Raw genomic sequence first — 15,594 nt, forward strand, 5'->3', positions numbered from 1 at the left:
TCATAGCCAAAATGAAAGTGTGACAGAATGACAAACTGCTAATCCAGTCATGTTGCATTTATTAACTGTTAGTGACAATGATTCATTGCTTTGATGGCTGCATAGTGCCTGTACTAATATCTGCAGTGATGTATAGCTGCTCATGTGTGTCTTTAGATGCTTTCTAGAAGTTGTTCCCTAAGTCAAGGACACGAAGGAGGAGGGAGATTCAGTAACTGATTACAAAAGGCTTTAATAGTGTCATTTGGGATAACTGTATTCAAACAACAAGGCCATAAGGAAATACATTATTTAATCCAAAGAACTACTAAGAAAATCTGTCAATATTTTGTATTTTGCAGAGCTTCTTTAACTGATGTAGGTCTCTGTGTTTCATCAGTGCAATTTGTCATGTTTAGTCTTTTGAGAGCAAATGCTGCTGTCCTTCAAATTGCCAAGCTTTTTGTGTTGGGGGCAGGAGTTAGGCTGATGTACAGTATGAGGTGATACCTCCAGTCCTGCTGGAATAAACACAAGCCATTTAGGACTCTGGGAAGAGATGCAAAGTTACACGTGGCTAATATCACCATCTCTACATTTTGGGGTGTCATTCTGAACCTTGCTGAGAAAAATGGTATTTGTGCTGAGCTTCAGCCTCCTCTTTTTCATTTGGCTGATTCATGTTTCTGCCTTTTACTGTATCAATCTAGCAAAGTGAATTCAAGGTGTTTCTGATTCTACATTCATGCAAGCAGATGGGAAAAGGCCTCTGGCATCAAGGCAGTTTCACATTGTCATTCTGGCTCATTACAGTTGATGTACACAGCCTGTGAGTTTAATGCACCTGAAGTCCACTGCATTATAATATTGGTGACAAGTTGTAATAATTGATGGTTTGAAATACTGAGTTAACTGTGTGGTAGGAGTGCCTGCTGTGGAATGGTTTGCCCTCTGCCGTGCAGGCAGCTGCAGCAGTACAGTGTGATTTGGCCGAGGTGTGAAGAGTTCCCAAACGAGTTTGTTCAGATATTATTGATACCAGTTCTAATCTCTGTGTCATGCTCTGTTTGATAATCAGAAAGGGAATGCCCCCATTTCAGTCTCCCCTCCACTGTGTGACTGCTCCCAACTCACACATCTTGCCTTGGCTTACTGCTCTCCTTTTCTACCAGTTTGCACAAAGACCCTGCTCTGTGTCACCAAACTCTCCTGTCAACTAAAATACAAATTTTCTTGCACGCTCCTGTCTGTTTTCTTTGATACAGCCCTGCTTAACACCTGATTTTGCAAGTTTGGTTTCTGCTCAGTGCTTGCTTCAGGGCTGGAGCAGTGAACTGGCAGTGTCTCTGTACAGAGCAGCAGGTTGCTGTGAGCGAGGTTGTGTTAGAAGTCAGTTGGTGGTAAAGGCATCCATGTAGGAGTTAGGTGAGGATTTCAGTTGATTCTGTTTGACTGACTGGAGAGCCTTTCCATGGAGCCTGTTGGTTTTGCCCCCACAAAGGAAAAGTTGTGCATGGTAAACTGGCCCACAGCAGCAAGAATCTAGGCAAACCTGGCCTGCTGGCAATTACAGCCCACGATTAATTCCCTTGTTCCCTTCACTCGGTATTTGCCTAATCTTCTCACTTACCTTTATGCTCAGTGTACTTCCAGTGGGTCAGGCACAGCACACCAGTTTGGGAGTGATCAGGCTTCTCTCAGGTCTCACATCTACACATCTGAAACGCTGTGGGGCTGCAAGGCTGCAGTCCTTTTGCAGACTCTAACACCTGATCATAGAATAAGAGAGTTCATGTTCAGAGCAGCAGTGTCAGATGGCTGCTCATGCTGTGTGATAGTACCTGCTGTGCCCATGCTCTGTGCTGTTCCAAAAGGCTGTACACTAATGTCTCTGAACTACTGGGTCATGCTAAGATTACCTTTGATCTGACAGTGAATGACAATGAGGTTTCATCAAACTGGAGGGCAGCAGCTTCTGTTTTGTCTACAAGGTTATTATGCAGTGAAGTACCATGTTCTTGAATGATACAGCCACAGATTAAAAATAGAGGAGTCCACAGAACTTGGAGGCTTCTAAAGCAAGAAGCAGATTTTTTTTAACCTCTTATGAGTATTAATGAATAATCCTTAAGTACTCAACCAAAAGCTTTATATAAAAAGTTGTCATTTAAAGACATGCTTCATATCAACCAGAGATAGCAGGAGAGCTGGAGAAGGCCCAGGTACAAACACTGCTGAGCGCATCCGGTTGTTATTTTCTGTTTTGTAACTGAACTTAGAGTGACTAATTCTTGTTGAATCTTACAGTTACAAGTGGAATTCTTTACCTGCCTTGTACATAACCTGTTAGCAATGTAGCTCAGAGCTGTTCTTTCCCTATTTGAAATGTAATTTCATTACTTCAGTGTGAAGCTGGATGTACACTAAGACAGCAGTTCTAGTTTAAATGCGTACCAGGCTGTGGCCTAAGGGTTTGTTTAGTTGCATGTTACGTTTTTATTTGATAGTGAACACCTGCAGTTCCTGTCCTGGTTGCTTGTTTCCTCCCATGTCCTAAAGCTTGCCATTCTGTCAGTTGTACATATACAGGTGTTAGTGCACTGTAAATATGATTACCAAAATCATCTGTGTTAAAAGAACATCTCTTCTCAGTTCCCCTCCCCCTTGGTGTGTGAAGGTGTGTGGGAGGGTGGTTGTTGCTCAAAAAACCTTAGTGTAGTTATACCCCGAGAGCCAGTATGTTCTTATTTTAGTCAGTGTCAGTTGTAAACATTTGATATGCTGGATTCTTCTCTTGTTTAAACTGCTTAAACTACTGCAGCTTCTTTATTCTTCTGTATTTCTACAAAGGATAATGAATTCTTATCCAGATTAGAATTGGAAAAGACTCCTTGAAGAGCTCCCACTGTTGAGAAGGTTCTTTTTCTTTTACATTTCCAGTATACTTACTTAACAAAAGAAAATGAGTGAAATTGTGACTAGCACAACAGAACAGCTTCTGGCATACATGACTGACAAAAGTAAAGTTCATTTTTATCCTTTTTTGAGTAATCTGACATGACCATGAAACAGAGCACAAAACCATCAAAGAGAGTAAACTGCTTCGTAAAATGAGAGTTGTAAATCATCCCTTTCTGAAAACTTAAACTTGCAGTACTTCATGTATTGCTAACTTTGGTCTAGAAGGATGTTTCCCCCTACTCCACCCTGCTACCTTAATTTTTTTCACAATTTATTCTTTTTCAGTACCATATTTGGCTTGCCAGTCAGTTGTACTCCTTATAAACTAATACATTGCTATGTTTCACTATGGGGTTGTGGAATTTTTTAAGCTGATGTTTAAGCTTGTAGGAAGTGTTTCTGGAGAACTGATAGCTCGTAATGGAAAACTGGAGTTAAATATCCAATTATAGAGCTTTAGTGCAATAGTATACCAAGAACTCTCATCAATTGTGTTTTTAAGTACACAAAATAAAAACTATTGATTATTGACTATTTTGTGTTCTCTGTGAAGATTAAGACTCTTCCTTCATCCCAAGAAATATATAAACTTGTGCAAACCTGCAGAGTAATGAAATAAAAAACCTGCCACATATGCTTTTTGTCCCTTTTTACAAATATTTTTGTAACCATTGTGTTCAGAAAGAGGTAATGGTAACTGTCATGACAGAAGTGGAAAACAGAAGAGTTGGTCATTCTTTTTGAAGCTTGTGAGACAGACTTGCCTGAGAGCACACATGATGTCTGTGTCAGTGTTCAGGTCTTTCCTCATGCTATTTAAAGGACTTGATTGCTGATCCTGTTTTCACAGTAGTAGTTTTATAAAACCTAGGTCAAGTTGCACTTTCTTCGTACCTTATAGCAACTCCTATTGTCTGAAAATGTTTATTTATGGGCTTATAAACTTAGAATAATAAAACAATTTGGATAATTCTGGCACAGGGCTCGTGTTCAGACATTTGATAGTAATTGACCTTCCTTCTCTGGAGAAATCTGGCTGAGTGCACAGCTGCACATGTGCATGTGCCAGTACAGCACTGGGGAGTGAACAACTGGTGGGCAAGCATTGCTGGTCCTGAATGTGCACTCTGATATAGCAAGTAGCAAGCAAAATGTACTTTAGAAGCAGTTGTTCTGGATATTATTTAATTATATTCCCCAGTTAGACAGCTTATGTTGAAGTGTAGTTAGCAGCTTAGTTAGGGATGAGCCAGCATTGTTTTAATGCTGAACAGGAGCTTCTGTACACGAGGCTGTTTCCAGACAGCAGCAAATGTACATTCAAAATGAGCAACCTTCTGGTTCTCATTGACAGTGGATGACACACATGCCTGATGTAAGATTGCAATGGAAGTCTGCAGCTTTATTTATCTTATACACTGTGAATATAGAGCATCTGCTCATTTTTGTGATCCCTCAGTACTGAACCTGATCTCAGCAGGGTGGGGAGGAAGACTCCAGTAAATTTCTAAAGACTCATGGCTTCTCTGTGCTTCTCAGTGGTAAAAGTCTTAGTAAGTAAAAACAAAGCTGAGTTTCTTTCTATGCCATTTGTCCAGAAGATCTCATTTGATTGTAAAAGAAAATGTGTTTGACGTGGTTTGTTCTTAGGAAACAGTGACTTGTTTTGTTTCTTTGTCTCCTTTAAAATGCTTGCTGGAACAAATAAACTATTAATACTACTTCTAAAACTGAAGTTGAACTTATTGGCCCATAATCCTTCATTATTTTTTAACCTTTTATTGAGTCCAGTTTTCTTTACTCTGCATTGCTGTTATCTTTATTAGCAGTTTATTCTGTTGGCCTTACCAAAGCAAAAGCATTTAGCACACCTGCCTGTTCAGTGGCATGAAGGGATTTGAGGTGAATGGCATTACTTCTCTTGCTCTGTGTATTTTGCTGTGTCTGTTTTGTCATCTTGCCCCCATGTTTTTGTGGTAGTTTTTGTGCTTTACCTTCGTAGGCTGCCCCAGTTTCTGTGTCTTGAGTGCTTTCATATATTTTATGGTCAGTGAAGGCCTCATGACTTGACCAACTTCTTTACTGTCTTTCCTCCCCCAGTAGGGTTGTTTGCATGTAATAGCTCTCCTATGAAGTAACCAGATTTCCAGAACTCCATTTTTTTCCCTTGGGCTTCTCCATAACTTTTTTCCTTACACTTGCCTATTTTGAGGCTTTCCTTTGTTTGTTTGCCCTCTGCTTCTGGAAGCCCCATGTTGGATTTGTTTTGTGCTGTTCTCACTGCTTTCTCTTTTAAGGGTTATCAACAAAGTTTTTTTCATTCTTTCTTTTTCCCCTCCCTCCCAGTTGTATGCTTGTTTGTATGTTTACTGGTTCCTTAAGATAGGTTAGAGGGCTCTTTCAGCTCTGCAATCTTTATTAAGACAAAAATAATATCTGGTAAATAATCTAGTAGAATTAATGACATGATTTGTGAAGGTCTTAGTGTTGTCCTTTTTGTGAGCAGCTAACAGGTTATTTAAACACATAAACTGTAAGGGGGAGGATTTGTGTGCACAGACTGAAATAAATCTACATGTTTATCAATTGAGTCTGAAAATTATGTGGGTGATTTAGACTTCAAACTGTGTTGTGTTCACAGTGTTTAGTGTGCTTTTGGGATGGGATATTCATTAGGTTTCTTGCTTCCTGTTTTGTGTGTGCAGCTGGGGAGGGGTAACAGCCAGCACAGCCAAACTCAGGACAGGGACCACAGAAACCTGAGTCCCAAAAGTTCTGTCTCCTGTCTGCTCCATCTCTGCCCCTGTTCTTCCCAGCTGGTGCTGGTAATTCTGTGCTAGTCTGATCTCTCCACCTCAGCATTGTGAAAGTTAAATTCTCAATGTACATCTGCTTTTTGTAAATCCCTGCGACACTGAAAGTAGAGAAATTGTCTTAAATATTTTAAGATTTCTTGATTATTGGTGCAAAGGAATAAGGCTCTTTGCAGTGGTGAGAGGTTTAGTGCAAACAATGTGCTGCTACTGTTCCTAAAACAATTAATGACAGTAAATGGTTACACACAGGGCTTGAAGACTTCCAACTGCTGTTTTTCTTTATTATTATTATTAATTTTAATTTTAAAAGTTCTGTGGCTGTAACTGTTTTATTTCTAAGTTTTGATAAGGTATATTATAGCCTTCATAGGATTGCCTTTTTCTTCCCTAGATCTATGCTTTTATTAATGCTGAGTTAGGAAACAGATATCTGTGATCTTGCACATTAATACACCAATAAATGTGGAAAACCTAGAACCAATACTGTCTGCATGTCATGTTTTGTGATGGAAAACAGCAAAAAGACCCTCAAGTAAAGTTTTAAAAAATGTTACCGTAGTGAAAGAACAGGGAAATGCAGTTTTGCTTCTGAGCTTGTGTTAATTGTGTGTGATATGTGCTGTAGTCCTTCCTGAGAATTCTGATTCTTTCAGTGTGTGCATATTTAGAAATCAACTTATGCTGATTTTCAGTGCTCTTAACACATATAGTAATAGTTAATGATATATAATATGGATAATTGTCATACATAACCATAATATGTATAAAATCATGCAGTGTTTATAATATTGCTAAGTACTCCTTAAATGCAATGTATGCCTCCTTCAATAGATTTCTTATAAAGTTGCTCCCTGGTCATGAACCTTCAGCCTTTTCTTTTTTGGTTTTTTTTGTGAAGTCTGAGGAGTGTAGTCCGTTCCTTGGTAACAATGTACTTTCTCTTCATTTGAAAATGCTTCCCTGTCTCTGAGGAGCTGATGTTTTGTTTCTGTTTTAGTTATTTTTAAGCTGATTGCTATTAATGAAATAGACTGACTTCATTAACATACTAAGTTTTTTGTCATGTAAAGGGCTAAAATACATAGCTTCCAGTCTGGATATTTTAACTGATTGTGAGAGAGAATACATTTATTTTAAAACAAGTATTATTAGTCTGCTGGTACTCGGGATAAAAATAATTTTTAAAAAAGAACTAATACCTAGATATGCAATTTATGTCATCTAGCCTGGATTTGTGGAAAATTAAAGAGTGACAACCCTATTTACAAGTGAAAAGAAACAAGAGTGGAATCACAATACCTGCAAAATAAGAAAAAAAAAATGTGTTTTCTACTTTTGTTTCAGACAAATGTCTCCTATTGGCAGTTAATTTAATATTGAGAAATGGGGCAAGAAAATTTGCTTCAGTTCTGTGACACAAAGTTGCTGATTTTGTTAACGGGACTTGTACTCCTTCTCAATTGCTTGTTTTTCTTTGGAATATTTCCTGTGTTTTGGATAAGTTAGTGAGGTCTGAGAATATTTTGTTTTGACTTATTTTGCTGAACAACTTGTGCTCAAACTTGATACAACTGCACTGAAAAATGCTATTTAGCGTAGGCACTTGAGAGTTTTCTAACCTACAAAAAATATATCTTAGGAATACAGTATATTAGTATCTCTAGTAATATTCCTTGTTAGGCCTCCTTTGGTTGAATGTTTTTAGTAGCTCATAATCTTCATTCAAGCTTGAGTCACTGTGAGATGCTTTCTGTTGTTAAAGTAGATCAATATTATGGATGTGATGTTCTGGTGCTTGTAAGTATTGACGGGACTTGCAGAAAGTACCTTCATCCTATTTGTGTCAAAAAGACAAACTTTTAATGATTTTTGATTAAAAATGTTTAATTATAAGTGGAATACAGTTATGAAAGATGAAGTTTGAATTGAGTGTTCAAGCTTAGATCCTTTCAGGATTTTAACCCCTTTTTTTGCTTGCATTATAATTTCTTTATGAAGATGTGTATAAACTGTGAAATCTGATTGAAAACAGGATATATGATAGAAAATCATACTGTAGTCATATTTAGTTGTAAAATAGACTGGGGAAAACTTAAAATTAAGAATTAGCTTTATTTTGTGTAACTAGTGTAATGGGAAATGTCTAGGATGTTAATAACAGTCTGGGAAGCAAAGGATTTTGTTTATGGCATTTATCCAAGTATTGCATTCTGACTCTTACTACTTTTTTTATCTTTTTTAATTTCGTTTTCAGATCTTGAGTCAGATGACTGTGCATCCATATACATCTTTAATGTAGAGCAGCCATCATCCTCTGTCAACCAGCCAATTTGTATTCCTCGCCATGGACTGCAGTCTCACTCCTCTCCTACAAGATTTCAGAGTCACAAGAACTATGAAGGCACTTGTGAGGTACCAGAATCCAAGTACAGTCCACTAGGTGGACCCAAACCCTTCGAGTGCCCCAGCATTCAAATCACATCGATTTCACCCAACTGTCACCAGGGGATTGAGGCCAGTGAAGATGAATTACACACAAATGGCACAGAAAATGAGTATATGGAAAGGCCTTCCCGGGACCATCTCTATCTTCCTCTTGAGCCATCGTACAGGGAATCATCCCTTAGTCCCAGCCCTGCCAGCAGCATTTCATCCAGGAGTTGGTTTTCAGATGCTTCCTCTTGTGAATCCATTTCCCATGTGTATGACGATGTAGACTCAGAGCTGAATGAAGCAGCTGCTCGATTTACCCTTGGCTCTCCTTTGGCTTCACCTGGTGGTTCTCCGAGAGGTCCCAGCGATGAATCGTGGCAGCAGCCTTATGGCTTTGGGCATGCCCTGTCCCCCAGACAGTCTCCCTGTCACTCTCCTAGAACTAGTATTACAGATGAAAATTGGCTGAGCCCCAGACCAACATCAAGGCCCTCATCCAGACCTACATCCCCCTGTGGGAAACGCCGCCACTCCAGTGCTGAGATTTGCTATGCTGGTTCTCTCTCTCCTCACCATTCTCCAACTCCATCCCCCGGCCATTCTCCCAGAGGAAGCATAACAGAAGACACGTGGCTGAACACTTCCATTCATAATGTACAAGGCCTTAACTCTGGGCTTTCACCATTTCAGTGTTGTACAGAGACTGATATTCCTCTAAAAACCAGAAAGACCTCAGAGGATCAGACTGCCACTTTATCTGGAAAAATAGATATCTGTCCTGAAGAGCAAGGTAACTTGTCATCATCCCTTGAAACTGCAGTGGATGATTGCTCTGGATCCCAGCACACCTTGAAAAAAGACTTGCCCGGAGACCAATTCCTTTCTGTTCCTTCGCACTTTACTTGGAACAAGCCGAAGCCTGGTCACACCCCTATATTCCGGTGAGTGATTGCACAGTGGCTCCTTCCTGGCCTTCCCCTCCTGTGCATCTTAAGTAGACATACAAATGCCCTTGTATTTCAGTGATGCATTAAGACTTCTTAAAGAAAACTTGTTGAAGGCAGATGGATGCTATAATTAGGAAAAAACAAGTTGAGATACCAAATACCCTTCATCTTTAAAAACACAGTAGATCATTGTAAATAGGATTAGTTTTATTTAAGTAAAGTTTGGGAATATGCACAGGGCCCAGCTGAATTAAATGTCTGTGGATTTTGTACATGCTTTGCAGTCCCATCTAATCTGAGCACTTGACATGTTAATAGAGCTAGGGAAACATGACTTACATGATTTTCTAAAACTGGGAGGTCACAAAAGAGGTACAGAGTTTATTTGTTTTTGTGTCAATTTACTTCTTTGGGCTCATAAATTCTAGAAATAGAATCAAAGAAAAAATTTGTATGCCATGCTGAAAGTCATCCAGAAAGAATGGATGTCTGGGCTGTAGTTCCAAGGTATTTCCACCATCCATGATAGAATTATGAAGGTCTTTTCCCTTTGCAGTCCTGTCATGTGCTAGCAGGATGATTTGTGGAGACTCAGAAGAGGGAACTGGTTTAATTGAGTGAAAAAGTCCCCCCCCCTTTCCACTTTTTAGATGGATCAGTTCTGTGATCTTTCAAGTTATAGAGCTTGTATAAATTCTTAAGAAGTTGTCATCCAGCTTGGCTTGTTAATATCTAAATCCATTTAAACAATACTTATTCAGCCATTTGGTTATTTTTTGCCTAATTTTATAACCATAGGTTTTAATTTCTCTGCACAGACTTGTACTGATTTTAGTAAATAGAAGTATTTTTTTTTTCTTCTCCTTTAATGTTCTTCCACATAACTGATTATGGATTTTGTTTACTGTAAAATTTAACAGTAAAGATGCAAAACTGCTGGCTGGATCTGTTCTACCAGGTCTGAAATGACTGTGTTAACAGATAACTGTCTTCAAGTCTTGGTGATTTTTAAAATTCCATTGCCATCTGTTAGTAATAGGTGTTCAATCTCTTTGTTGAGTCTTTTCATTCAAACTAAAACAATGATGTTTTAGTTTTAACTTATTTGTGTATTTTGGAATTGCATTATATTTGTGTAGGATACTAAGCAGTCCTAACTTGCCATTTTTGTTAGCTTGCATGCTAACATTGTTCCTAAAAGGTGAGCACTACTGTAGGGTTAGATGTCATGAACAAACAGGCACGGGCTGTGGATCTGTGGGATGAACAAAGTGGTTTGAAACATGGACAGCTCATACCTGTTTCCTCTTGTACTGCAGAGAACTGAGTACAACTGAATAAAAAGAAATTTTAGTGTTTTTATTAAAAAATAAAAATATTTTTTCAAATGTCAGGCTTTATTTAGAAGAAGGAACTGAATAATTTTTGTAAATATAAAATAGGCGAACAGAAGACAATGAAGACTACACCTATACACAAGGAAGCTACATGAACCTATTAAGCTGGGTGCATTTGCTGCCAAAAATGTTGACTGATTATTGAATTGGTGGAAATGGCTGCACTGGCAGCTGTGTCCTCGGTGAAATGTTGAATTACTTAGCAGTTGTAACCTGTTCCTCAGGGGCTATGGCAGTGTGCATCTTCAGCAGGTAAAACCTTCCATTCTGTCATATTGTATTTTGTAATTTTGATTCTTATAAACCTAATTTGACCCTTACATTTTATAAATAAAAATGAAATGCAAGACCCTCTGTTTCTAAATAGTTGATGATGGTGACCAAAAGTGAGTATATTAGTTGTCATAAAGAATTATGTAATTGTTATTTATGTGTTTATTCCATAATGTATGTACAATTGTATTAATTGTAGTATAAATTACAAGATATAGTAAAAATAGTGTACTTGTTAATGTCTTGATTGTGTTGTCAAGCACAAAGTAGTGCATGAAGTAAACAGCAGTATTGATTCCAAGCAGATAAAATAAGTACACACCCAGCTGTAATAACTGACCCCTGGGAGAAGGGGAGTGATTTGCCTTCCATGTTCTGTGGTGTGAAATGTGTAGGTAGCACCTTCTGCTCTGAGTGCTCTCTAAAGTTTTGTAAATCTGTTATCTATTTTATCTGTCAGGCCTTACCATGTTTTCCTCATTCTTCTGTTTTCACTAAGTGTGCAATGCTTAAGAAAATCTAAAAATGTATAGATGCTTTTGAACATTAGTCATATTTCACATGCCATCCAGCCTGGTTTCTTTGATGACTGCTTGTTATTTGGTCACAGAAACTCATAATCTGCCAGTCAGTGGCATATGAGAAATGTCTGTGTATTACATGGCCCAAGTCCATTTCTGCTCCTTGTCAAAGAGAAGTGTGGGCAAGGGCTTGGGCAGGGCCACTGCAGCAATTCCTTCCTCCAAGTGAGAGAGCTAGGCAGCAGCTTCTGAACAGGGAATAGTGCAGGTGGCTGCTGATGGTGTCACTCACCTGCTGTGATGGCAGACTCAGTTGGTCATTCTGCAGAATATTCAGCAACTAACTCGGTAATTTTATTTATTACATGGTTATTCTGGTTGCTGTTTAAGTTACCTCTTTCTTTCAGCCTCCCCACAGGGTGATGGGAAAGACATGTTTCTCATGTTTTCCTTCCCCTCCAATTAAAAAACCCTTTATTGGGATCTTAATGTAGTGATAGTAGATGCAACCTTCCCACTAGCATTTTACTCCAGCATTCCACAAATGTGCTGATTTTATCACTTTCTTTCATACTTGCTGTTTGAGTTTGAGTTGTAAGAGTTCCAGAAAGTGAAAAAAAGGTCTGTTTTACAGTGCTTTTTTACTCGAACAAGGGGAATAAAAAGAGTCTAGAGATCACCTTGAAGTCTCTGCTGAGCAGGTGATATAATACAATACCTTTGGTGAGGACTTCACTCTGCAAGTACAATTCATAAGAGATCAGGAGCATTGCTGGTGCTGACCTTGGTTGTGGCATTGTGGAGTTAAGGACCATCACAGGCATGGCCAGCCCTGGTGCAGGTAACATGGGGCTGTTAGAAAAGTGCTCTCTGATGCAATTGGAAATCATGGCAGTTCTGGTATTTTTGCGTTTTAAAAGCCTTGATTATCTTTTGCTTTAAACTTTCTATTTTAACATGAATGACTAGTGGAACAGTAGATTTTAGGTTTGGTCAAGTGGATCTTGAGAATCTAATTTGTGTCTCAAGCAAACAGGCATTTGCAGGGTAGTAAACTTAATGAGTCATTCTTTTTTTTTTTTCTTTGTTTGGCCCCACGGTGTTTGATGGCAACAAATGGTGCTTTTGTGTCTGGAAGATAACCAGGCAATATTCATTAATGGTCAAAAATCTTGAAATAAGACCTAGTTTCCTTTACTTGCCTCATGGAATTCACAGAGACTTACACATTGATTTCAAAACTACTACATAAATTGGTGTTTGTCTCCAGACTGTTTTGTCATTAATTTAATCTATGACACTGAGAAGTGATGGGACATCAAATAGTTTTTTTGTCCTAGTGGTAATGAACAAACAGGCTTTAACAGACATATTTACAGCTCAGAAATCATTTTAATGGTGGACATGTAATGGTAGCTTGAGAGTATTTTACTGCTGAAAACTAGGATGGCTGACAATGTAATTAACTCATTCAGGAAAAAAAATAGTTTACATAAAGTGGTAGATAGTGGAATACTTGAGGAAACTGTTTCTTTTGTTTGAATCTTTCTCTTGGAAATCCAAAGAATAGAGACGAACAGAATTCTGTCCTATTTTTATCATAACTGTTTTGGGCCTTCAGTCTTAATTTTAAGAACTGCACTCAGGTTGAAAGATTTCTATAGACGAAGTTAGTCTGCCAAGTATTTATCACCTATTTCTGATAAATAGAAATAACACCAGCTATTCTACTAGCAAAACTTTAAAATGAAAATGTTTGCAAATGACTGACTTTGAAGATAAGAACCCACTTAAGTGAGACAAGCAAAGGAACTTTGACCCTTTCAGGTTTTTAATAAGCAACGCTATCACTGTAATGTTTGCACACCATTACTGAATCCAGGGAAATTCAGGTAGTGTTTAGTGCAGGACCTTAGTGCTTGTACCTGTTATTCCTCTCTCTGCTTTGCTCTGGGATGATGGAACAGAGATTTCCCCATGGCAGTTCACTGTACCAGTACTCTGACAGCAATGTGAACTGTTCTGCCAGGAGCAGAATGGTATTATGAATAAACTCTATTGATAGGCCACTGTGGCAGCTGGAATGGCCCCAAATCCCTTAACTTCAGAATTTCACCATCAGGGAGAATATGGCTTTGTTCTAGGCAGTGAAGAGCAGCCACAGCAGTATCTTGGCTCTGCAAGAGACCTTGAAAACCATAGTATTGGATCATAGTTATGATTTGAAATTCTCAGGGGGTTGCTGTCTTGCAACACTGACTTGTCGCAGAATACACTGTGGGTTCATCTCTGCAAAAACTTGGGATGAGGAAAAAATGTGGAATAGCCATTGTATGGTCAGTGAGCTTTTTCTCTTTTGAAATGTTGGGAGGAGTTTTAAGTGGAAAATTATTTTTGCTGCAACTAAAAGTTAATAAAAGTATCTCTCTAGTAGATTTGGGAATCTCAACCAGTGAACTTTCACAACTATCTGGAGGTACTAAGGGGTATCTTTGAAAGGTTGCTACTAGAATTAGTAGCTACAAGGAGGTAGGAACATTTTCATACAGAGTGGCTAAAATGAGCTTTTGTGTCAGTTGCACCTGTGTTCAAAAACAGTGCTACAAGTGGAAGGTAATTGTTTTTAGCTGAATTATGTTAATGAGTCCCATAGGCTTTGTTCTTCCTTGTGTCCCACACACACTGCTCTGGAGCCACAGTCAAAGCAAATCCTGTTTCTGCCCCAGGCTTCTTCCTATGGCAGAGGGGCAGAGTCACCCATGAGCACACCCTGCCTTTTACAGCTCTGAATGCTCAAATCCTTCTGGACATGTCTGGCTGTTCTTATGCTGAACATCAGTTGTTTCCTCATCAGTCAGTTCTGTTTTGGAGGTAATGGTTGCAGAGAAGAAGGTATCTGTTAGATTAATATTGATAAAATCAATTACATGATACCTTCAAATGCTGTTGTTTCTGCTGAAAATGCTGCCAAGGGGTTCTTTCTTTAGCTCTGAGTTCCCTTTAATAGCTGCTGTTCTCCAAAGTCTTTAGTCTTGATGTGATATATATGAGTATGAGCTTTCTGAGACCTGCATTAATCAGCTCGTAAAACTCCCTTGGTATTTCCAGAAGAACATTTGTAGGTTTACAGATTGGTGCTGTTTCAACAATATGCAAAGATTTGATTTCATGAAAGCTTTAGAATGACTGTCACTCATGACTTCCCTGTCCTGATGTGATTTGGTCATTTACTAGTAGGTTATTGCATTGCTAATAAGGTTTTCCATTTAAAAAAAGAGAGAGAAAGCCTTTCACAGAAGTTAAGTCCCAAGCTGTTCTAACAGTAATTTGGCACCAAACTGGGTAGAATTTACTAATGAAACATGGAAATATCTACAAGCAAGTTCCTTCCCCATCAAGACTGAAAAGTGAAGGACTTTAAAACATGAGTTGTTATTTTTCCTAATCTTTTGTTCTAAAATAACTTGAAAAACCCCTCATGGCCAGCAGCTGATCTGGGTTCTGAATAGAAAGTTAGGTGTCTTTATCAATAACACAGAGCTGTCATGCTGTGTAAGCTGGGGAGAGACAGAAAAGTACTTGTTCATTTCTGAAGCAGCTGAGCTGCTTATTCTTCAACATGTTCCAGATACTTTAAGAGCAATACACCACTATAAATTGAATTGAAGTTCTGCACTATCAGAGATTGAGCACAAGTTCAGTGAACCTCAGTGCACAGTTGACAGCTGATAACTGTGGTGAATTAAATCTAGCAGTTCTACTGCTGATCCTCACCTATCAGTGTAGACTGAATAATATTTTCTTGAGAGCAGATCCTTACACGCAGTAAAGCTGGCAGCTTCAGACTGTTTTCCCATATTCAGCATCTGGTACAAAATAGCATTGCTTCATATGAAAAACTATTCAAAACATATGCAAGTTTGTTACTTCTTGTACCCCAAAAGCTGACATAATTTTTCTCATTTGATATTGAATTGTACATAGAATTAAAAAAAAAAAATAACAAAAAACAAAAAATCCCAAGAGTTTGTAGATTGTATTCTGTTGGGTTTTTTAATTGATCTAATGTGCAGTCTTGTGGGTTTCTATGACTTTAGGAAGGTGACAGTGCTGGCTAGGAAGTTCCCACTCTGTTTCCCACCCCTTAGTTCTGCTTGAAGGTGCGTAGGCAACTAGGACTTTGTTAAATTAATAGGATTAAAGAATTTACATTTCAAAATGAACCCAGGTTAGATCACTGATTTGGTTCAATGTGTACCTCTATAGT

General features: G+C 38.4%; 1 protein-coding gene across 2 annotated transcripts in view; it reads left to right on the plus strand.

Moving 5' to 3' along the window:
• NFATC3 (nuclear factor of activated T cells 3) overlaps positions 1-15,594 on the plus strand; it is a 64,303-nt gene that overhangs the window by 7,455 nt on the left and 41,254 nt on the right. For both annotated transcript variants that reach the window (XM_058813348.1, XM_058813349.1), the window contains exon 2: positions 8,011-9,130. In XM_058813348.1, the coding sequence (XP_058669331.1) occupies positions 8,011-9,130 (1,120 nt within the window). The remainder of the gene's footprint in view (positions 1-8,010; positions 9,131-15,594) is intronic.

This window comes from Ammospiza caudacuta, chromosome 13 (assembly GCF_027887145.1).
Source record: "Ammospiza caudacuta isolate bAmmCau1 chromosome 13, bAmmCau1.pri, whole genome shotgun sequence".
NCBI classification, from domain to species: Eukaryota; Metazoa; Chordata; class Aves; order Passeriformes; family Passerellidae; genus Ammospiza; species Ammospiza caudacuta.